At 46.0% G+C, this 23,863-nt stretch overlaps 1 protein-coding gene across 2 annotated transcripts; it reads right to left on the bottom strand.

Annotated features, from left to right (window-relative positions):
- Positions 1-402: 402 nt before the first annotated feature.
- On the bottom strand, positions 403-23,728 carry tmem259 (transmembrane protein 259). 2 transcript variants are annotated; one of them, XM_078168404.1, is made up of 12 exons: positions 23,392-23,728; positions 21,815-22,229; positions 19,843-20,154; positions 19,403-19,538; positions 13,563-13,673; positions 11,186-11,308; positions 9,200-9,300; positions 8,994-9,051; positions 7,637-7,720; positions 7,331-7,463; positions 6,771-6,870; positions 403-3,744 (listed from the first exon to the last, which is right to left on the bottom strand). In XM_078168404.1, the coding sequence occupies exons 2-12, from the start codon at positions 22,034-22,036 to the stop codon at positions 3,037-3,039; spliced, it is 2,088 nt and encodes a 695-aa protein (XP_078024530.1). In that variant the 5' UTR covers positions 22,037-22,229; positions 23,392-23,728; the 3' UTR covers positions 403-3,036. The 2 variants fall into 2 exon arrangements, with proteins under 2 accessions (XP_078024530.1, XP_078024529.1); XM_078168403.1 differs by lacking the exon at positions 23,392-23,728 and having other exon boundaries at positions 19,349-19,538; positions 21,815-22,176.
- Positions 23,729-23,863: the final 135 nt, after the last annotated feature.

A 23,863-nucleotide genomic window follows, 5' to 3' on the forward strand; every position in this document is an offset into this window, starting at 1 on the left:
GCCAGATGCCTCCTACTGCTGTTATCATTAGTCATACTTCTACTGTTATTATACACATGATTATTGTCACACATGTATACTATCAGATATTAATATATACACATACTATCATATATTAATTTATATACTTACAACATATCGTATCACAATTATTATTATTATTATAATATGATGACTAACATTAATGTTCTTGTACATGTTGTCATCACTGTCTGTCCTGCTTCTCTCTGTCTCTCTCCATGTCTCACTGTACATTTATTATGTTCATCTGTTCTGTGATTTTGACCTTTATAAATAAAGTGGAATTTATTTTATAACGACAAATCGACATATTTTCGGACATTTTACCTTTTGATAAACTATTTTCTGTCACTCAGACTGGAAGAAGTCACACTCACACAGTTTGTGTGCCAACAGTTTTTGTTGTGCACTGGTTTTACTGGTTTTACTGGGCAGTTAAATATTGTGTGATGAGTTCAGGCTACAGTCATCCAGCAGAGAGGCACCAAGAACACCCACCCCTCCCCCAAAATCGGTTTGGTTCAGGTTCTGGCTCTGATACTGATGTCACACCTTAGGCTCCGTCTTCTTCACAGACGAGCAGCTGATCAGCTGGTCCATGGTGCGCTCAGGGGATCATATGACCGCTACAGGAATAACAAAGTTGGGCTCAGATTTCAAGTCACCATGGATACCAGATTAATCAATCACTGATCAAACACATGTCTGATCAACCTTCTGTACTCTCTGTCTACTCCTTCAGTCTCTGAACATTTCTAAAAGGATCGTCGTCCTGAAACGACTTGTGACCTGGCGTCTGACGTGTCAGCATGATTGTGATATAAACATCCTGTGTGTGTTTGTGTGTGTGTGTGTGTGTGAGGATTCATCTCTGAGCCTTTCGCCTGGACGTGTTGTTTGTTTAAGTGTGTTTACATGTTGTTGATCTGACCTGACTTTGACTTTGTTGAACAATGTTTGAATTAAGAAAAAGAAGTGATTATTTCCTGCAGGAAGTGACGTAACAACAGCAGGAAACAGATCTGAGGTCAGCAGCACCACACAGCTGACACTCACATCTATGAGCTGACAGGCAGCACCTGAACGCACCTGCAGACCTGTCACTGTGAGAGCACCGGCAGTTTCTGCCTCCCAACCCCTGAACGCATCACAGTGACAGGCCACTCCCTCTAGCAGGAGGCGGGGCCTGAGGTGTGACATAGCTGGCATCATATTGCACAATCAATCAGTTCACTCCGCTGCTGACAGTCTGAGGATTATTGATAAGGCATCCATTCTGACAGAAAGTCCTGATCGATCAGTCCGACCGCCGCGACGCTCCAAAACCACTTCCTGTTGTCAGAGTCTTTGTCTTCAAAATAAAAGTTGATGGAAACAGAAAGCAACACAGTTCAGAGGCTGTGCTTCAGTCTGTCAGAATCAGGGCTGATCGATCACAGCTGATCAATAACTGATCATCAGGGTCCATCATGAGGGGTCGACATGTGTCGAGTGATTTAAAGGATCGGTCCAGTGTGTTTCTAAATGTCAGTGACTTCCTGTCTGTGTCTCTGAGCTCTCATTGGTTCCTACTAAAGACCTTTAAAAACACTAATCAATAGATTGATCACTGATGTCATCAATCAGCTGATCACAAACAGACGGGGACTATTTTCAGCGGTGGATTAATCCACGTTTGGAGCTGCAGTGAGTGCGAACATGTGACTTGGTCATCAGGTGACTCATTCGGTGTCGAGTCTCAGCAGCAGATTGAACGGACGAGTTACCGACGAATTGGAGATCACGTGATCGGGTCAACGGTGTGTTCACGTGCCTGTAAAAATAAAACGACGTCCACAGACATGAAACAGACTGGCAGAAACAAAAAGACTTGCAGACACAGAACTGAGAATCACAAACATGGTGGGAGGAGCCAGTGGAGGCCTCGCCATATGATGTCATCATTATTATCCCAGGAAAAATGACATTTATGAATCATTACATCAGAGCTGTTAACGGAGGGAGAAGAGTCAGCAGTGCTTGTGGTCACTGATGTTGGACCTCGTTAACAGTTCTCTGAGGAACGCAGAAAAAATAAAGAAGAAATAAGACTGACACGTGACACCACAAATATGGGACTGAAACATTGTGATGCTGCAACACAACAAACGTGACTGAGGCGTAAACGCTACAAAGATTTTCATAAATGTTTTCAGGTGTGTGCGAGATCTGTTAAAGCTGTGAATCTGCAGAGGTTTCATATTTGTGGTTTCTAAATTTACACGTTTCACTGTTTGCGTTGTTCACACATCTCACATTTTAACAGCCAACGTGTTTGATGACATCACAGGAAACGTCACATCCTGAGTGACAGAACGAATCATCTGAAGCCTGAAGAGTTTCTGTGTCAAGTTAAATTGAATCCGAGATTAAAGTCAGAATGGTTGTGAATGAGCTGTTTATATCTCCACAGGGAGCTGGTCCTCGTCTACAGAGATCACCATTTTGCACCGCCATGTTCCTACAGTAGCCCAGAACGGACAAACCAAACACTGACTCTTGATAGAGACATTCATGTGTTCATAATCAGCTGGTGTGTGTGTTTCTGAGAGGAAGAGACCTCTGAGGATAACTCAGCTCCTCAACAATCAACACTGAAGGAATTCTGACCAGGAGAAGTTTCAACTGGTTGTAATCTGTAATCTGTAATCTGTAATCCTGAATGACAAACAACACACTGGACATTTGGAGCTGAAACAATCAGCTGGTTAATCAATAAGTGACAGATTATTAATGAGATGAATAATCTTTGGATCGATGACATCAGACTGATCATGTGACTGATCATCTGAAGAACGTCGCTCTGTCTTGACCTCACACAGTTGATTGATCAATCTGACATTGGTTTAAAACAGGAAATAAAATGTGATTGGTTCAGCTGATCTGAAGTCAGTGACGGACCGATCACTGATCAATCACCCTGATTGGCTGACAGACTGAGGTACCGATGATGTCAGCAGGACGACACCTGGACTCTCAGGACGGGCTCTGTGCTGTTCTGCAGTCCCAGTCTGTACCTGCACTCTGTGAGGGGGGGCAGTCTGTCTGTGGGGGCGTGGCCTCTGATGGCCCCGCCTCCTCTGCCTGAAGCCCTCTGATAGGGGGGCTGGTTTGAGGATCGGCTCCTCCTGCTGTGCTTTTAATTTCAACTGAAACAATGTTGGGATCTTCACCTCCTGCTCCTCCTCCTCCTGTTGCTTCTCCTCCTGCTGCTGCTCCTCCTCCTCCTCCTCCCATCCAGAACTCAGCCACCACACTGACCTCTGCCACTCCTGCTGACCCCTGACCTCCAGACACACCTCCTCCTCCATCAGAGGGCTGGCTGGAGGAGGACAGAGCTTCAGTGATGATGGCGGCCGTCTGAGCAACCCAGTTTAGCTCCGCCCTTACTTCCCCTCCACCTGCTGCTGCAGATGCAGGAGAGGAGGAGGAGGAGGAAGAGGAGGAGGTCTGGGGGTCGGTGTGAGGTCCCGGCTGGATGGTGTTGGGTCCTGGTTGGGTGGTGTTGGCAGGTCCAGTTGTCGCCACCGCAGCAGCAGCGGTGTTGTTGTTGTTTGCGTTATCCTGCAGGGCCGTCTGATTGGCCTGACCCGCCTGCTGGTTCTGCAGCAGCATCTCCTGAATCCGAATCTGCTGCAGGATGGCAGGAAGCTCATAATGATGGAAGAAGTAGATCATGGAGTGCTGAAGGAAAAGAGGAGGAGAATGTTAGTGACAGGAAGCCATTTAAACCCTGCAGTAGAAACAGTCCTCCAAGTCCTACGCTGGTATTTATGCTTATTGCGATGTTATTTCCTGCATTGGTGCATACACAGAAAATCTGTACAGCTAAAAACTTCTGTGAGTCAATAAACACTGATTAAAGTACTGAAAATGTGTCACAGGAAAAAAATTACATAACAATCTGATGTTTTCGTTCATTATATGGAACCGCTTATCCTATTCACAGGGGGGCGGAGCCTATCCCAGCATGTCAGAGCACCTGGAGGAAACCCACGCTGACACAAGGAGAACATGTCGGAGCACCTGGAGGAAACCCACGCTGACACAGGGAGAACATGTCAGAGCACCTGGAGGAAACCCACGCTGACACAAGGAGAACATGTCGGAGCACCTGGAGGAAACCCACGCTGACACAGGGAGAACATGTCAGAGCACCTGAAGGAAACCCACGCTGACACGGGGAGAACATGTCAGAGCACCTGGAGGAAACCCACGCTGACACAGGGAGAACATGTCAGAGCACCTGGAGGAAACCCACACTGACACAGGGAGAACATGTCAGAGCACCTGGAGGAAACCCACGCTGACACAGGGAGAACATGTCAGAGCACCTGGAGAAAACCCACGCTGACACAAGGAGAACATGTCAGAGCACCTGGAGGAAACCCACGCTGACACAGGGAGAACATGTCAGAGCACCTGGAGAAAACCCACGCTGACACAGGTAGAACATGTCGGAGCACCTGGAGGAAACCCACGCTGACACAGGAAGAACATGTCGGAGCACCTGGAGGAAACCCACGCTGACACGGGGAGAACATGTCAGAGCACCTGGAGGAAACCCACGCTGACACGGGGAGAACATGTCAGAGCACCTGGAGGAAACCCACGCTGACACAAGGAGAACATGTCAGAGCACCTGGAGGAAACCCACGCTGACACAAGGAGAACATGTCGGAGCACCTGGAAGAAACCCACACTGACACAGGGAGAACATGTCAGAGCACCTGGAGGAAACCCACGCTGACACAAGGAGAACATGTCGGAGCACCTGGAGGAAACCCACGCTGACACAGGGAGAACATGTCAGAGCACCTGGAGGAAACCCACGCTGACACAAGGAGAACATGTCGGAGCACCTGGAGGAAACCCACGCTGACACAGGGAGAACATGTCAGAGCACCTGAAGGAAACCCACGCTGACACGGGGAGAACATGTCAGAGCACCTGGAGGAAACCCACGCTGACACAGGGAGAACATGTCAGAGCACCTGGAGGAAACCCACACTGACACAGGGAGAACATGTCAGAGCACCTGGAGGAAACCCACGCTGACACAGGGAGAACATGTCAGAGCACCTGGAGAAAACCCACGCTGACACAAGGAGAACATGTCAGAGCACCTGGAGGAAACCCACGCTGACACAGGGAGAACATGTCAGAGCACCTGGAGAAAACCCACGCTGACACAGGTAGAACATGTCGGAGCACCTGGAGGAAACCCACGCTGACACAGGAAGAACATGTCGGAGCACCTGGAGGAAACCCACGCTGACACAGGGAGAACATGTCAGAGCACCTGGAGGAAACCCACGCTGACACGGGGAGAACATGTCGGAGCACCTGGAGGAAACCCACGTTGACACGGGGAGAACATGTCGGAGCACCTGGAGGAAACCCACGCTGACACGGGGAGAACATGTCGGAGCACCTGGAGGAAACCCACGCTGACACGGGGAGAACATGTCAGAGCACCTGGAGGAAACCCACGCTGACACGGGGAGAACATGTCAGAGCACCTGGAGGAAACCCACGCTGACACAAGGAGAACATGTCAGAGCACCTGGAGGAAACCCACGCTGACACAAGGAGAACATGTCGGAGCACCTGGAAGAAACCCACACTGACACAGGGAGAACATGTCAGAGCACCTGGAGGAAACCCACGCTGACACAGGGAGAACATGTCAGAGCACCTGGAGAAAACCCACGCTGACACAGGGAGAACATGTCGGAGCACCTGGAGGAAACCCACACTGACACAGGGAGAACATGTCAGAGCACCTGGAGAAAACCCACGCTGACACAAGGAGAACATGTCGGAGCACCTGGAGGAAACCCACGCTGACACGGGGAGAACATGTCGGAGCACCTGGAGGAAACCCACGCTGACACGGGGAGAACATGTCAGAGCACCTGGAGGAAACCCACGCTGACACAGGGAGAACATGTCAGAGCACCTGGAGGAAACCCACACTGACACGGGGAGAACATGTCGGAGCACCTGGAGGAAACCCACGCTGACACGGGGAGAACATGTCAGAGCACCTGGAGGAAACCCACACTGACACGGGGAGAACATGTCGGAGCACCTGGAGGAAATTCACGCTGACACGGGGAGAACATGTCAGAGCACCTGGAGGAAACCCACGCTGACACGGGGAGAACATGTCAGAGCACCTGGAAGAAACCCACGCTGACACAGGGAGAACATGTCAGAGCACCTGGAGGAAACCCACGCTGACACAGGGAGAACATGTCAGAGCACCTGGAGGAAACCCATGCTGACACAGGGAGAACATGTCAGAGCACCTGGAAAAAACCCATACTGACACAGGGAGAACATGTCGGAGCACAACTCCACACAGAAGGGCTCTCCCACTCCCCCAACGTAGTGAAAAGACATCATTAAGAGTGTACAACGTGATGACACGGAACATTCTGCTGCTAATAGAACGTATGTTCTGTTTGTTATGGTTCTGATTTTAGGTCTACTTCAACAGCAACATGTAAACCACGACCTCCTGCCGCTGTTAAACTTTCCATCCTGTGAGAACAGGTCATGTGACACAGGTTATGTTACCTGAACCTCACTGACACATTGTTTTCAGACTAAAACGTTTATACTCTCTGAGGGCTGAGTTTTTAATCTAACATCAGTGCTCTTATTTTAAAATGTACGGGGATGATGATGATGATGGTTCTGACCTGGATGAAGAGCCAGGAGGTGACCAGCGCCAGGCTGCTGTACTGACCATTGAAGCGGTAGTGATAGGCGTAGAAGGCAAAGTGGTACAGATAGAAAAACCTGAGGAACACAAACACATCACAAATAATACACTCACTTTAATGGATTTTGTTTTTACCTTTAAAAACCCTTACCACACTGGGGTCCACAAGTGTTTCTGTTCATGAGATTCAGATCTGTGTCGACTCATTAAACATCTGGATACTGACAGCATTATAATTCATTTTTAATTAAAAAAAATCATCACATAAAACAAAATCCCTCAGCCTTATAAACACCTTAAGCTCATCATTAAGAGAATCATTAAATGTTTCACACTGATGTGAAAGTCAGAACATTAACCCTTAAACTCTACTTACTCTATTAATTAAGATTTTTTTCATGTCTATTTTTAAATTAAAATGAAGAATCTTAAGATAATTAATGGGTTTCAGGGTTAATTAAGGGTTAATTAAGAATATCTTAAGGGAGTGTCTGTGGGTGTGGTCAGAAATGAGACGCTGTTGGTCATGTGACTCACCTCAGCCAGTGGCGTTTGCTGGTGTTGGTGTGGCAGCAGATGGCGTCGTACTGGTCGGCCAACCAGACGATGAGGATGATGTAGAAGGCTGTTGTCGTGTCGTTGAAGAACTCTGACATGATGGCCTCCATGCCTGATGACAGGAAATGACATCAGAGGGTCAATATTTAACTCTTCACGCTGCACAAAACCTCCAACCAATCACAACCTAACCAGCTGCCTGGGACTTGAAAGTTATGACTTGGGACTGTTTCGACTTGGGACTTGACTGCCTCGACAATCTGAGCTCTCAGGACACAGACTCACCAACGAGGGCCAGGATGACAGTGAGTAGAGGGGCTGCTGGGAAGGCGATGGTCATGTTCATCTCCAACATCTGCAGCAGGTCCACTGAGGGGGGACAGACGGAGACCAGATCAACACTTAGATCATGTGTTAGATACATGTTTCATATGTTCAGTGTTCTGATCATATCAGTGTTCTGTGCTCGGACCAATCCTATTTACTCTATAGATGCTTCCTTTAGGTAACATCGTTAGAAATCACTCTGTAAATTTCCATTGTTATGCGGATGATACACAGTTGTATTTATCGATGAAGCCAGAAGGAAGTAATCAATTAACCTCACGGACTGCATTTTTTCATCTGCTGTTTTAGCTTCTCTGCACTGGCTTTCTGTAAAATCCAGAATTGAATATAAAATCCTACTGTTAACTTATAAAGCTCTAAATGGTCAAGCTCCGTCATATCTTAGAGAGCTCATAGTGCCATATTATCCCACCAGAACACTGCGCTCTGAGAACGCAGGGTTACTCGTGGTCCCTAAAGTCTCCAAAAGTAGATCAGGAGCCAGAGCCTTCAGCTATCAGGCTCCTCTCCTGTGGAATCATCTTCCTGTTACGGTCCGGGAGGCAGACACCGTCTCCACATTTAAGACTAGACTTAAGACTTTCCTCTTTGATAAAGCTTATAGTTAGGGCTGGCTCAGGCTTGCCCTGTACCAGCCCCTAGTTAGGCTGACTTAGGCCTAGTCTGCCGGAGGACCCCCCTATAATACACTGGGAGTATTGGGGAGTTTTTCCTGATCAGCTGTGAGGGTCATAAGGACAGAGGGATGTCGTATGCTGTAAAGCCCTGTGAGGCAAATTGTGATTTGTGATATTGGGCTTTATAAATAAAATTGAATTGAATTGAATCATATGTCAGACATGTGTTTGACGTGCTCAGTGTTCTGATCATGTGTCAGACACATGTTTGACATGTTCAGTGTTCTGATCATGTGTCAGACATGTTTGACATGTTCAGTGTTCTGATCATGCGTCAGACACATGTTGGACGGGTTCAGTGTTCTGATCATGTGTCAGACACATGTTTGACATGTTCAGTGTTCTGATCATGTGTCAGACACATGTTTGACATGTTCAGTGTTCTGATCATGTGTCAGACACATGTTTGACATGTTCAGTGTTCTGATCATGTGTCAGACATGTTTGACATGTTCAGTGTTCTGATCATGCGTCAGACACATGTTGGACGGGTTCAGTGTTCTGATCATGCGTCAGACACATGTTGGACGGGTTCAGTGTTCTGATCATGTGTCAGATATTTAAAGGAGTCAGAGCTCCTGCTGCTGAGTGGATGTGAGGTCTGAGAGGACACTGACCGATGAAGACGAAGATCTGATGATGAGAATATCTGAGCAGCATGGAGACGGACAGAGTCTGAAAACACAGAACAGAAACAAATGATTAAATGACTCAAGTAAATGTTTTGGTTTGTTCTTTATAGACGTTCTCCTGCGATGCTCTGACTGTGTGATCTCATCTTCAACATTCAGCTGCTGTAAAACATCACAACTTCTTCACTTACGAATATGACCATGATGACGAAGGCTGCCAGGTACGAGGTTCTGGCCATCCACATGCTGACGAAGCGGTAATGTTCTCCAGACACCACGTTTCTTAAGAACCCTGGAGAGAACCAAATTGTGATATCACCAACCTGCTGATGACTCAAATTTCAAATATCAACACAATGTTACTGCCTGAGCAAGTTATTTATTCACAACAGGAAGAGGAACTCAGGCTGTGAGATCAGAGTGGGGGATTAAAGGAACTAAGGCTCTGTAGGTGAAGTAGGACATAAGAGGAACAGTGGTTCTGTAACTGGACTATATATGATAAGAGGAACCCAGGTTTGATATTTGGAGTTGGAGATCAGAGGAACTCGAGCTTGGTATTTGGAGTTGGAGATCAGAGAAACTCTTGGTATTTGGAGTGGGGGATCAGAGGAACTCGGGTTTGGTATTTGGAGTTGGAGATCAGAGGAACTCGAGCTTGGTATTTGGAGTTGGAGATCAGAGGAACTCTTGGTATTTGGAGTGGGGATCAGTGGAACTCTTGGTATTTGGAGTGGGGGATCAGAGGAACTCGGGTTTGGTATTTGGAGTTGGAGATCAGAGGAACTCGAGCTTGGTATTTGGAGTTGGAGATCAGAGGAACTCTTGGTATTTGGAGTGGGGATCAGTGGAACTCTTGGTATTTGGAGTGGGGATCAGTGGAACTCTTGGTATTTGGAGTGGGGGATCAGAGGAACTCGGGTTTGGTATTTGGAGTTGGAGATCAGAGGAACTCGAGCTTGGTATTTGGAGTTGGAGATCAGAGGAACTCTTGGTATTTGGAGTGGGGATCAGTGGAACTCTTGGTATTTGGAGTTGGAGATCAGAGGAACTCGAGCTTGGTATTTGAAGTTGGAGATCAGAGGAACTCGAGCTTGGTATTTGGAGTTGGAGATCAGAGGAACTTGAGCTTGGTATTTGGAGTTGGAGATCAGAGGAACTCTTGGTATTTGGAGTGGGGATCAGTGGAACTCTTGGTATTTGGAGTGGGGGATCAGAGGAACTCTTGGTATTTGGAGTGGGGGATCAGAGGAACTCGGGTTTGGTATTTGGAGTTGGAGATCAGAGGAACTCGAGCTTGGTATTTGGAGTTGGAGATCAGAGGAACTCTTGGTATTTGGAGTGGGGATCAGTGGAACTCTTGGTATTTGGAGTTGGAGATCAGAGGAACTCGAGCTTGGTATTTGAAGTTGGAGATCAGAGGAACTCGAGCTTGGTATTTGGAGTTGGAGATCAGAGGAACTTGAGCTTGGTATTTGGAGTTGGAGATCAGAGGAACTCTTGGTATTTGGAGTGGGGATCAGTGGAACTCTTGGTATTTTGAGTGGGGGATCAGAGGAACTCTTGGTATTTGGAGTGGGGGATCAGAGGAACTCGGGTTTGGTATTTGGAGTTGGAGATCAGAGGAACTCGAGCTTGGTATTTGGAGTTGGAGATCAGAGGAACTTGAGCTTGGTATTTGGAGTTGGAGATCAGAGGAACTCTTGGTATTTGGAGTGGGGATCAGTGGAACTCTTGGTATTTGGAGTTGGAGATCAGAGGAACTCGAGCTTGGTATTTGGAGTTGGAGATCAGAGGAACTCTTGGTATTTGGAGTGGGGGATCAGAGGAACTCTTGGTATTTGGAGTGGGGGATCAGAGGAACTCGAGCTTGGTATTTGGAGTTGGAGATCAGAGGAACTCGAGCTTGGTATTTGGAGTTGGAGATCAGTGGAACTCTTGGTATTTGGAGTGGGGGATCAGAGGAACTCTTGGTATTTGGAGTGGGGGATCAGAGGAACTCGGGTTTGGTATTTGGAGTGGGGGATCAGAGGAACTCGGGTTTGGTATTTGGAGTGGGGGATCAGAGGAATTCGGGTTTCGTATTTGGAGTGGGGGATCAGAGGAACTCAAGTATGGTAACTGAAGGAAGAATTCAAAGAACCAAAACTCTGTCTTTATTTTCAGTGTATCTTTACCTTTGTTCTCCTCGTTCTCAGCGAGCGCTTTCACGCTGGACATCAGGATGTCGTCATACCCCAAAAACTCATCAAGCAGGAAGCGACTGAAGCCGTCGCCAAAACACTCGTCCTTCATGGGATCTATACAGGTTTATATCACAGGTGTTAGAGTCATGTGACTGTGATGCAGACAGGTGTTAGAGTCATGTGACTGTGATGCAGACAGGTGTTAGAGTCATGTGACTGTGATGCAGACAGGTGTTAGAGTCATGTGAATGTGATGCAGACAGGTGTTAGAGTCATGTGACTGTGATGCAGACAGGTGTTAGAGTCATGTGACTGATGCAGACAGGTGTTAGAGTCATGTGAATGTGATGCAGACAGGTGTTAGAGTCATGTGAATGTGATGCAGACAGGTGTTAGAGTCATGTGACTGATGCAGACAGGTTTTAGAGTCATGTGACTGTGATGCAGACAGGTGTTAAAGTCATGTGACTGATGCAGACAGGTGTTAGAGTCATGTGACGGATGCAGACAGGTGTTGGAGTCATGTGACTGTGATGCAGACAGGTTTTAGAGTCATGTGACTGTGATGCAGACAGGTGTTAGAGTCATGTGACTGATGCAGACAGGTTTTAGAGTCATGTGACTGTGATGCAGACAGGTGTTAGAGTCATGTGACTGTGATGCAGACAGGTGTCAGAGTCATGTGACTGATGCAGACAGATGTTAGAGTCATGTGAATGTGATGCAGACAGGTTTTAGAGTCATGTGACTGTGATGCAGACAGGTGTTAGAGTCATGTGACTGATGCAGACAGGTGTTAGAGTCATGTGACTGTGATGCAGACAGATGTTAAAGTCATGTGACTGTGATGCAGACAGGTGTTAGAGTCATGTGACTGATGCAGACAGGTTTTAGAGTCATGTGACTGTAATACAGACAGGTGTTAGAGTCATGTGACTGATGCAGACAGGCGTTAAAGTCGTGACTGTGATGCAGACAGGTGTTAGAGTCATGTGACTGTGATGCAGACAGGTGTTAGAGTCATGTGACTGTGATGCAGACAGGTTTTAGAGTCATGTGACTGTGATGCAGACAGGTTTTAGAGTCATGTGACTGTGATGCAGACAGGTGTTAGAGTCATGTGACTGTGATGCAGACAGGTTTTAGAGTCATGTGACTGCGATGCAGACAGGTGTTAGAGTCATGTGACTGTGATGCAGACAGGTGTTAGAGTCATGTGACTGTGATGCAGAGGTGTTAGAGTCATGTGACTGATGCAGACAGGTGTTAGAGTCATGTGACTGTGATGCAGACAGGTGTTAGAGTCATGTGACTGTGATGCAGACAGGTGTTAGAGTCATGTGACTGATGCAGACAGGTGTTAGAGTCATGTGACTGCGATGCAGACAGGTGTTAGAGTCATGTGACTGTGATGCAGAGGTGTTAGAGTCATGTGACTGTGATGCAGACAGGTGTTAGAGTCATGTGACTGTGATGCAGACAGGTGTTAGAGTCATGTGACTGTGATGCAGACAGGTGTTAGAGTCATGTGACTGTGATGCAGACAGGTGTTAGAGTCATGTGACTGTGATGCAGACAAGTGTTAGAGTCATGTGACTGTGATGCAGACAGGTGTTAGAGTCATGTGACTGTGATGCAGACAGGTGTTAGAGTCATGTGACTGTGATGCAGACAGGTGTTAGAGTCATGTGACTGTGATGCAGACAGGTTTTAGAGTCATGTGACTGTGATGCAGACAGGTTTTAGAGTCATGTGACTGTGATGCAGACAGGTGTTAGAGTCATGTGACTGTGATGCAGACAGGTTTTAGAGTCATGTGACTGCGATGCAGACAGGTGTTAGAGTCATGTGACTGTGATGCAGACAGGTGTTAGAGTCATGTGACTGTGATGCAGAGGTGTTAGAGTCATGTGACTGATGCAGACAGGTGTTAGAGTCATGTGACTGTGATGCAGACAGGTGTTAGAGTCATGTGACTGTGATGCAGACAGGTGTTAGAGTCATGTGACTGATGCAGACAGGTGTTAGAGTCATGTGACTGCGATGCAGACAGGTGTTAGAGTCATGTGACTGTGATGCAGAGGTGTTAGAGTCATGTGACTGTGATGCAGACAGGTGTTAGAGTCATGTGACTGTGATGCAGACAGGTGTTAGAGTCATGTGACTGTGATGCAGACAGGTGTTAGAGTCATGTGACTGTGATGCAGACAGGTGTTAGAGTCATGTGACTGTGATGCAGACAGGTGTTAGAGTCATGTGACTGATGCAGACAGGTGTTAGAGTCATGTGACTGTGATGCAGACAAGTGTTAGAGTCATGTGACTGTGATGCAGACAGGTGTTAGAGTCATTTGAATTGAGCGTCTCACCCAGAGTGACGACCATGACGGGGATGTTGAGTCTCTGTCTGGTGCTCTGAGACAGACGCAGGAAGCCGTACTCCAGAGAATACTCCACGATGTACTCCTCCTGAGGCCAAACTAAAACAACAACAACAACAACAACAAACAACAAACATCAACAACACAGGCAGGACTGATTACATGCTCCATTAATCACATGTTTAAGTATCTGGAGGGAAACACAGGAAGCTTAGTATGTTTGTGTGTAAGCAGCGGCTTCAGTGCTCTGTCTGTGAGACACACGATGCATTCAGGAAAGTTCAGTGAAACTGAGTTGTTCCTCAGCCTTTGTAGACAGCTGGACAGATTAACCTCTTGGGTCCTCCAGGGCCTATGCTGGTATTTTTGTTTATTGTGATGTCATTTCCTGGAGTATCTTCAAATGTGTCATATCAATAAAATCTGTCCAACCTGAGCTAAAAGATTATGAGTCATAAATCAAAGAACTGAAACTTTGTAATCAAAAATATATAAACAAAAATCAGATGTTTTTCAACAGATTTCACAAAATAAAAACACATAACATTTTTATATGTATAAACCATTTCTGAGCTCTCCATCTGTGATCTGTGTTCATCATTTAGTTTTTGAGCAGAGTGAAAAGGTGTTTGACATTCCTCTGCCGCCATATTGCGTGAGGTACATACACAACATAATGCAATGACATCATTGTGAGCGTACAACATGATGACGGGGAAGACAGAAGTCTGAACCTTCTGCTACTAAAAGAGTAAAGACTGAGAGTTCTGGTTATTATGGTTTTCATTTTACATCTATATCTAGAATATTTACAGAATTATGGAAACAATGATCTCCTGCAGCCATTAGGGCTCATTTATGCTCCCTTTACGTATGAAAATGTATACGTCTGTTTCAAACGATGTTACCGTCACTGCCCACATACTTCCATGCGCCCTTTACGTTGGCATGGTTGTTAACCAATATATCCACCAGGAGGCAGCCCAGAGTCAAAAGCTTATGACAACAACAAACTCACAAACAAACATGTCGACTGCTGTGGAGATACTGATAATGTACCTCTTTCATAAAAGACAAAAACAGAGGCAGCGCTGTAGGAGGCGGTGGTCGGTGAGGCCGTTAAATACATCGCGACTGGAGGACGGAGAATTCTTTTCTCTAGTACTGCCGATGAGAGAAACTGAATTGTTATTTCGTCTTCGTGTCTCACTAGAGCTACGTATCGGGTAGTGACAGCAACACTGCCCCCATGGTTCCCAGTGGTACTGCTCCGTTTGGCCCATATCCGTAAGCTTTATGGAAACGTGAAGAAATACGGACGAAATGAACGCAGAGCACAGACAGAAGGCTCCGTCCATATCCGGATCCGTATTTAACGCTGAGCATAAATGAGCCCTTACAGGGAAATACTGTGTTTACATCACCGTAAAGTACGGTGATGACGTGATGAGGGGGAAGAATCAGAGAAAACAAACAAACCCTGAATGAATCTGTCCTGGTGTTTCATGCTTTAATTCGCATGTATGATTATTGTTGATGTTACTATGGCAAAAGTCTTCACGGTGTTGTTTAGTGTCAATTTTCCACAGTATCTGATGAGTTTATGGTTTCAGAGATCTCATCATGTCTCATCATGTTGTTATTCTTCTCTGCTGCCACCTTCTGGTGTGGAGAACAGTCTCAGCCTGTCAGTAGAACCCTGCCCTGCGTTCCAAATCGCATACTTCTACTATATACTTTCAGTATGTACTGCAGCTCTCCTTAAAAAGTATGTAGTGTAGTATGCAGTATGCATGCAGTATGCATACTATTGGGACACACTACATCCGCCATCACATCGCTCCCTGAACTCCGACCCTCTTGCTCACTTCCGCCGCCGTCCGTAGCGCCACATTTGAATATTTTGTGTTGTTGTACTTCGGAGATGCAGCCAATCTCCTCTCGTCGAGCTCGCCAGAGTCGTGCATACTGTCGGAGGTGCTGGAGAGCTCTGTTGCTGTTATGTCGTCATGTATGTTGTTGTTTCTAATAAACAGTCCCAAGCCTATTATTAGTGACCTGTCTATTGAACTAGTCACCAGTAGGCTTATTAACCCCCTTCACACACAGCTCTCTGTTGCTGGCAGATGTTTGATGTTAAATATATTTACAGCTATGCAGCTGCTGGCACTATATTCTGTCTGCACATGAAGCAGCCTTACATTCACATTACTTTTATTTGTAGTGTAACATACTTGCACATTCTTACTACATTACATACAAGATGTGTTTGACTTTTACTATTCATATATTTATTAATCTATACTGCTCATACCTGGCCTATAATGTATTCATATTTAGTCACATTCATTTATTATTCATACCACACTTACACCACTGCCTGTACTGGTAGAATCTTCTATACTGTAGTCATAGTTGAACCCTAACATTAATTATACTATAATCACAGTAAAGTTGAATGTTGTAACCGTGTTCTTGCAAAACTGTATGACATGTGACAGTATATAATCAGATCATTGCAGTCCTAATATGTAGTGTCTTAGTATCTCAAATTAAATAAACCATGTATGAAAGGAAGTGTGGGCGTTGGTTGTACACACAGCTCAGTCAGTGCGACGTAACTTCTGCTGCACAAAGGATTGTGGGTCAGAATGGCCAAAGAAGCATGCTGACATGCATACTGCGAAATGTGACCGGATGTAGGAGAACATCCTGGTACTTTTGGCATACTGCATCTGACATACTATGTATTGGGACACACTAATTCTTTTTCTGGCGTACTAAATAGTATGGTAGTATGGGTATTGGAACGCAGGACTGGTTCCTGTTCTTTAAACATACTCAGACTAACCAGCTGGTATCAGGATGAACTCCTCGAGGTGACCTCTGACCTGTATGCTCTGCATCAACACTGATACTGATAACCGAGTGACTCCTCAGGTGGTCGAATGAGTCACTCCTAGGGCTGGGAGGTATGACAAAATTTTCATATCACGTTTTTTTAAAAAGTCGTATCGGTTTCATGATATTTGGTATTTTGCTCGGGTTCGGCCCACTTGACATGCTGCTCTGTGGTGCTATAGCCTATTCAAGTGCTGGTATTTGTTATTTACATGACAACGCCTGAACGCAACACAGGCTCTGCTCCATTAGTGTCGTGCTCGGTTATAATTGTCTCGGACTCAGGTCGGCTTTGGTCAGGAAAATGCAGCCCGAGCCGTGCTCTATTGTGCTCACCTGTGTGTGCGTGTGTTTGTGTGTGTGTGTGAGCGCGTATATTATATTATGTAATATTATATATATTACACACATATATATATATTATATATATTACACACACACACACACACACACATACATATATATATATATATATATATATATATATATATAAAATAAATATAACAAAAAATATTGAACTTATTATGATATTGTAAATGATGGTGATGCACTTGTATGTTGTACACTAGATTTGATTGAGGTGGGTATCTGATAGTCTAGAACTTGATAATAATCACATGCAATAATTCAAACCCTTCATTCCAAATTATCTTCAACCATTAAAATGTAATGTAATCAACAAGGTCTAATCAACCTCCTTGATTGAAAAACTATCACCTCACTGTATAGGATTATTATGTACAGCCTACTATAAAGTAGCTGCTAGCTAGAGTGGTCCAAACTGATGTTAAAATGCTTCTACATTTTCTGCAGCTGGACCTCACTAATTTCAAAACCCTGGCTACGGCCCTGGCTATTTAATTTGATTAATAAAAGGACAAGGTATAGACCTGTTCTATAGACCTGGATATGAAGCGTCCGTAGCGCCAAAAAATATATCATTAATTTCTAAAGAGCTAAAAAAAAAAAAAAAAAAAATCAGCAGCGGCAGTCACTGCTCTTTTTGGTATGAGTTCTTCTGACTCATCATGTTCTTCTTCAGCATCATGTACAGTTGCTTTGTTTTCAGGACTCTCCAGCAGCCATTCTCGCCTCTGAACTTTTCTCTATGCTCTCACTCTCACTGTCTCTGGCATGCCTGTGGTCTGCAGCGGTGAAATGGGTCCCGCCACGCACATTCAAGACGTTGTATGAGTTATTCACCGGTATTACAATTTATGAAAAATTCATATTATAACGAAAATAAATACCGGTTGTCGGTACGAACCAGCATACCGCACAGCCCTAGTCACCCCCCCCCCCCCAAAAAAAAAACACAGATGATCTACTGGATCTTATCCTGCACAACATATCTGATATATACTGAGTCCCCCAACATGCTGCATCCTCTGGACACTAAAACACTGTGGGGACAGTGAAACACCGTGGGGACAGTGACACACCGTGGGGACAGTAAAACACCGTGGGGACAGTGACACACTGTGGGGACAGTAAAACACACTGTGGGGACAGTAAAACACTGTGAGGACAGTGACACACTGTGGGGACAGTGACACACTGTGGGGACAGTAAAACACACTGTGAGGACAGTGACACACTGTGGGGACAGTGACACACTGTGGGGACAGTAAAACACACTGTGGGGACAGTAAAACACTGTGAGGACAGTGACACACTGTGGGGACAGTAAGACACACTGTGGGGACAGTGACACACTGTGGGGACAGTGACACACTGTGGGGAAAGTAAAACACTGTGGGGACAGTAAAACACACTGTGGGGACAGTAAAACACTGTGAGGACAGTGACACACTGTGGGGACAGTAAGACACACTGTGGGGACAGTAAAACACTGTGAGGACAGTGACACACTGTGGGGACAGTAAGACACACTGTGGGGACAGTGACACACTGTGGGGACAGCGACACACTGTGGGGAAAGTAAAACACTGTGGGGACAGTAAAACACTGTGAGGACAGTGACACACTGTGGGGACAGTAAAACACACTGTGGGGACAGTAAAACACACTGTGGGGACAGTAAAACACTGTGAGGACAGTGACACACTGTGGGGACAGTAAAACACACTGTGGGGACAGTAAAACACACTGTGGGGACAGTAAAACACTGTGAGGACAGTAAGACACTGTGGGGACAGTAAGACACACTGTGGGGACAGTGACACACTGTGGGGAAAGTAAAACACTGTGGGGACAGTGACACACTGTGGGGACAGTGACACACTGTGGGGAAAGTAAAACACTGTGGGGACAGTAAAACACACTGTGGGGACAGTGACACACCGTGGGGACAGTGACACACCGTGGGGACAGTGACACACCGTGGGGACAGTGACACACCGTGGGGACAGTGATACCATGCAAGGTCAGATAAGCCTTTATCAGATATGGTGTGTCCTTCAGCTGAGCTGCTCACAGTCTGACAGTCAGTGTAACTGAACAACAGCTGAACTCAGAGTTCATTAACCTGCAGCTACAATGTTCCTGATATCAACTGTTCACACTACAACGTGGAGGTGAAAGGAGGAGGAGGCAGAGGAGGAGGAGGCAGAAGAGGAGGAGGAGGAGGAGGAGGCAGAAGGAGGCAGAAGAGGAGGAGGAGGAGGAGGAGGCAGAAGGAGGCAGAAGAGGAGGAGGAGGAGGAGGAGGCAGAAGGAGGCAGAAGAGGAGGAGGAGGAGGAGGAGGCAGAAGGAGGCAGAAGAGGAGGAGGAGGAGGAGGAGGCAGAAGGAGGCAGAAGAGGAGGAGGAGGAGGAGGAGGCAGAAGGAGGCAGAAGAGGAGGAGGAGGAGGAGGAGGCAGAAGGAGGCAGAAGAGGAGGAGGAGGAGGAGGAGGAGGAGAAGGAGGGTTTACCTGCTCTGGTCATCATCTCCAGCTCAGACACTGAGTCCTTCAGCGGCTGCATACCTTTAGTGGTCTGACTGAAGGAGACGTCCTGACTGTCGTTCACTCCTCCTCCTCCTCCTCCTGCTGCTGCTCTGCCTCCTCCAACACCTCCTCCAATCAGAGACGGCTTCAGACGAGGCTCCATATCAAGCTCAAACTGCAGCATAAAAAAAACTACTCAGGGAACTACAGGAAGTCATCAAACAACAACAGGAAGTCATCAGAAAAGTACAGGAAGTCATCAGAGAAGTATAGGAAGCCATCAGAGAACTACAGGAAGTCATTAGAAAACTACAAGAAGTCATCAGAGGACTACAGAAAGTCACCAGAGAAGTACAGGAAGTCTTTAGAGAACTACAGGAAGTCACAAGAGAAGTACAGGAACTCATCCTAACTCCTGCTGACCACTGGTGACCCCTGTTGGCTGTGGAGCAAACCACACCTGTGCCATCTCTGCTCACCTGCACTGAGCTGTTGTCGAACATCTCCAGAGTCATCTCCTCCTCTTCCTCGTCTTCCTCCTGCAGCGCCGCCAGGCTTAGTCCTGGAACCCCTCCTGCTCCTCCTCCCCCCTCCTCAGCCTCCAGCTCCTCCTGGAGGCCTGTGGAGTCGTAGTACTGCAGGAAGACGGGGGCTCGGCTGGAGTTCCTCTGGATCTCCACCCGCAGGATGCCGTCACGAGGCCAGCGCTCCCTCACCACCTCCAGACAGTTGATGGGCGAGCGAGAGAAGGCGATGTGGATGTAGGCGAGGATGAAGAGGACGAAGAGCGCCTGACCAGGAGCACAGGAGAAGAAAGGAGTCAGAGTGTGACAGGTTCCTCCTGTGATAGGTTGTCAGTGGAGCTCTGTCACTGCACTTACCGTCCAATCAGCAGTCTGTATTATATGACCTAGCAGTCTGTATGATACAATTCAGCAGTCTGTATCCTGACTCAGCAGTCTGTATCATGACTCAGCAGTCTGTATAGTGACTTGGCAGTCTGTATCGTGACTCAGCTCAACAGTCTGTATCCTGACTCAGCGGTCTGCATTGTTACCCAGCGGTCTGTATCATATAACTCAGCAGTCTGTATCACGACTCAGCGGTCTGTATAATACAATTCAGCAGTCTGTATCGTGACTCAGCAGTCTGTATCATATGACTCAGCAGTCTGTATCATGACTCAGCAGTCTGTATCATGACTCAGCAGTCTGTATCATACAACTCAGCAGTCTGTATCACGACTCAGCAGTCTGTATCGTGACTCAGCTCAACAGTCTGTATCCTGACTCAGCGGTCTTTATCCTGACTCAGCAGTCTGTATCATGACTCAGCAGTCTGTATCGTGATGTTGTGTCAGGTCTTTACCTGTAGAGAGGACATGTTGTGTCAGGTCTTTACCTGTAGAGAGGACATGTTGTGTCAGGTCTTTACCTGTACAGCAGACATGTTGTGTCAGGTCTTTACCTGTACAGAAGACATGTTGTGTCAGGTCTTTACCTGTACAGAAGACATGTTGTGTCACGTCTTTACCTGTACAGCAGACATGGTGTGTCAGGTCTTTACCTGTACAGAAGACATGTTGTGTCACGTCTTTACCTGTACAGCAGACATGGTGTGTCAGGTCTTTACTTGTACAGAAGACATGTTGTGTCAGGTCTTTACCTGTACAGCAGACATGCTGTGTCAGGTCTTTACCTGTACAGAAGACATGGTGTGTCAGGTCTTTACCTGTACAGAAGACATGGTGTGTCAGGTCTTTATTTGTACAGAAGACATGTTGTGTCAGGTCTTTACCTGTACAGACGACATGTTGTGTCAGGTCTTTACCTGTACAGAAGACATGTTGTGTCAGGTCTTTACCTGTACAGAAAACATGCTGTGTCAGGTCTTTACCTGTACAGCAGACATGTTGTGTCAGGTCTTTACCTGTACAGCAGACATGTTGTGTCAGGTCTTTACCTGTACAGAAGACATGTTGTGTCAGGTCTTTACCTGTACAGCAGACATGCTGTGTCAGGTCTTTACCTGTACAGAAGACATGTTGTGTCAGGTCTTTACCTGTACAGAAGACATGCTGTGTCAGGTCTTTACTTGTACAGAAGACATGTTGTGTCAGGTCTTTACTTGTACAGAAGACATGCTGTGTCAGGTCTTTACTTGTACAGAAGACATGTTGTGTCAGGTCTTTACTTGTACAGCAGACATGTTGTGTCAGGTCTTTACCTGTACAGAGGACATGTTGTGTCAGGTCTTTACCTGTACAGAAGACATGTTGTGTCAGGTCTTTACCTGTACAGCAGACATGTTGTGTCAGGTCTTTACCTGTACAGAAGACATGTTGTGTCAGGTCTTTACCTGTACAGAAGACATGTTGTGTCAGGTCTTTACCTGTACAGAAGACATGTTGTGTCAGGTCTTTACCTGTACAGAAAATATTTTGTCTCTCACCTTGAGCAGGACGAAGAACTCAAAGACTCTCCTGAAGGACGGAGGAAACAGTCGGGCATATGTGACGGCCATTTTGAAGAAGAGGGCGTGGAAGAGGCGGTCTCTGACGTTGATGAGTGGGTTCTGGTTGATGTTGGGGTTTCGGATGCGGTTGGGTCCCATGTTGTTGTTGTTGTTGTTGTTGAGAGGGACGTTGTTGTTGTTGGCCTGATTCTCAGACATGATCTCTGTCTCTGGATGATTCTGCTCAAACTGCACAAACTATCAGCTGACTCTAGGTCAGCATGGCGGCTGGAAGGTGACCTCAGGGCAAAAGGGAAGACTCTGATCTCAAGTCAGGTGATGAAGGTGTCCACAGAGTCTGATTCACAGCGAGCTGAGAGCTGATGGACTCAACTTCTTCCAACAGATGATGCTGAGGATGAACCAATGAAAAACTGATTAATGAATTGATTGTAACAGATGGTGATTGAGCCAAAAACTGAAACCTTTAATCCATTAATGACACACCTGAACGCCACAGTGAGCTAAACCCACTAACTGCAGATCAATCAATCAAACACTGACATTATTGACTACTGATTAATTTACTGATCAGGTTGTTACTGTGATGTTTGTTCTCGTGTTCTGACACCTGAACTCAAACTGATTCTCTGTTCACATAAACTCTGTCAGAATAACAATCAATTCTTTTGATCATCAATTCATCCTTTCAATCAGTCTTCAAATAAAAACAGCTCAGAGAAAATCAATCAGTCTATCGACAGAAAACTAATCAAACTAACTTTGTTTATGCAATATTTTCATTCCTTGGATTCCAGCTCCTTTAAAAAGGGACTGAAACTTTTTTGTATCGATTATCTGAAGATTATTTTCTCAATCAATCCATTAATCATGGAGTTTACATGTATTTTTGGCAGTAAGGTCTCCAGTTGGTTCAGTTTACTGACACACACAGAGATCAGCATCAAATCATCAACAAACATATATAGCAGAGTTTAAACCACGAAAATAACTGAAACCACTCAGTCCTCACTTCCTGCCAATCAACTGATCAACTAATCAACAAATCAAATCGACTCATCAACAAAACGACCGATCAACTAATCAACCAGTCATTAAAGTAGTGATGTGAACATTTCCTTTTTCTCTGTTGTCTGTCTTCAGGAGTGTCCAGACATAAACAATAATCAACTGACAATCAATACTGACTGTCATTGATAATTTCAGCTCCATCCACTTCATTCAACACACATTAATACAATCATTTGATATTGTCAGCTGACCGGTGTCTGAAGTACTGAGATACTTCATCATGTATTCAAATACTTCGCAGTATGGGTGTTACTCTGTGTAATTAGTTAAAGTAACGTAACGTTAGCAGAAGTAACGGCAGTACAGGTACATGATATTTTGGGGCCTGTTGTCTCTGTTGGTGTCTCAGCAGCAGTAGAAGTGAAAGTAGACGTTGTTTTGGGGCCTCGAAGCTAACGTTAATAACTCTGGATTAGCATGCAGCTAACTCTTTTTATGTCGTTGCTGACACTAGCCGTAAGGTTAGCATGTAGCTGGGTTACCTGTTATTTGCTCGACAGGTGTGTGTCCATGCTCGCGGCTCCTTCCCGGTGTTTTCATCAGAGTAAACAAACAAACAGATTGAGAAACGCAGCAGCTAGCCTTTTAGCTCTGTTAGCAGGCTCCGTTTCACAGGAAGGTAACGCTACAGGTGCTAGCAGCTAACAGCTAGTTAGCCTTTCGAGGAGCAGCGGTATAAGCAGCTGGTATCTAGCAAGTCCCGGTGACCGTGTGCGGACTCATTTCAGTTTGTTCAGACGGACCCGAGGCGGCTCAACTCTCGGCTAACAGCGGCTAACAGCGGACTGACGGTTGCTGTTTGGAGACGGAAACAAGACCAGAGTGGAAATACGGGTCCTACAGTCAATGGGCGCTTTAGCCCTGAGTTCTGTCTGTCTTCTTTTTCTTCTTCTTCTTCTTCTTCTTCTTCGTCTTCTTCTTTTGATAAGGTAGACTAGACGCACCAAAGGCGTA

Source organism: Epinephelus lanceolatus, chromosome 6 (assembly GCF_041903045.1).
Source record: "Epinephelus lanceolatus isolate andai-2023 chromosome 6, ASM4190304v1, whole genome shotgun sequence".
NCBI lineage: Eukaryota > Metazoa > Chordata > Actinopteri > Perciformes > Serranidae > Epinephelus > Epinephelus lanceolatus.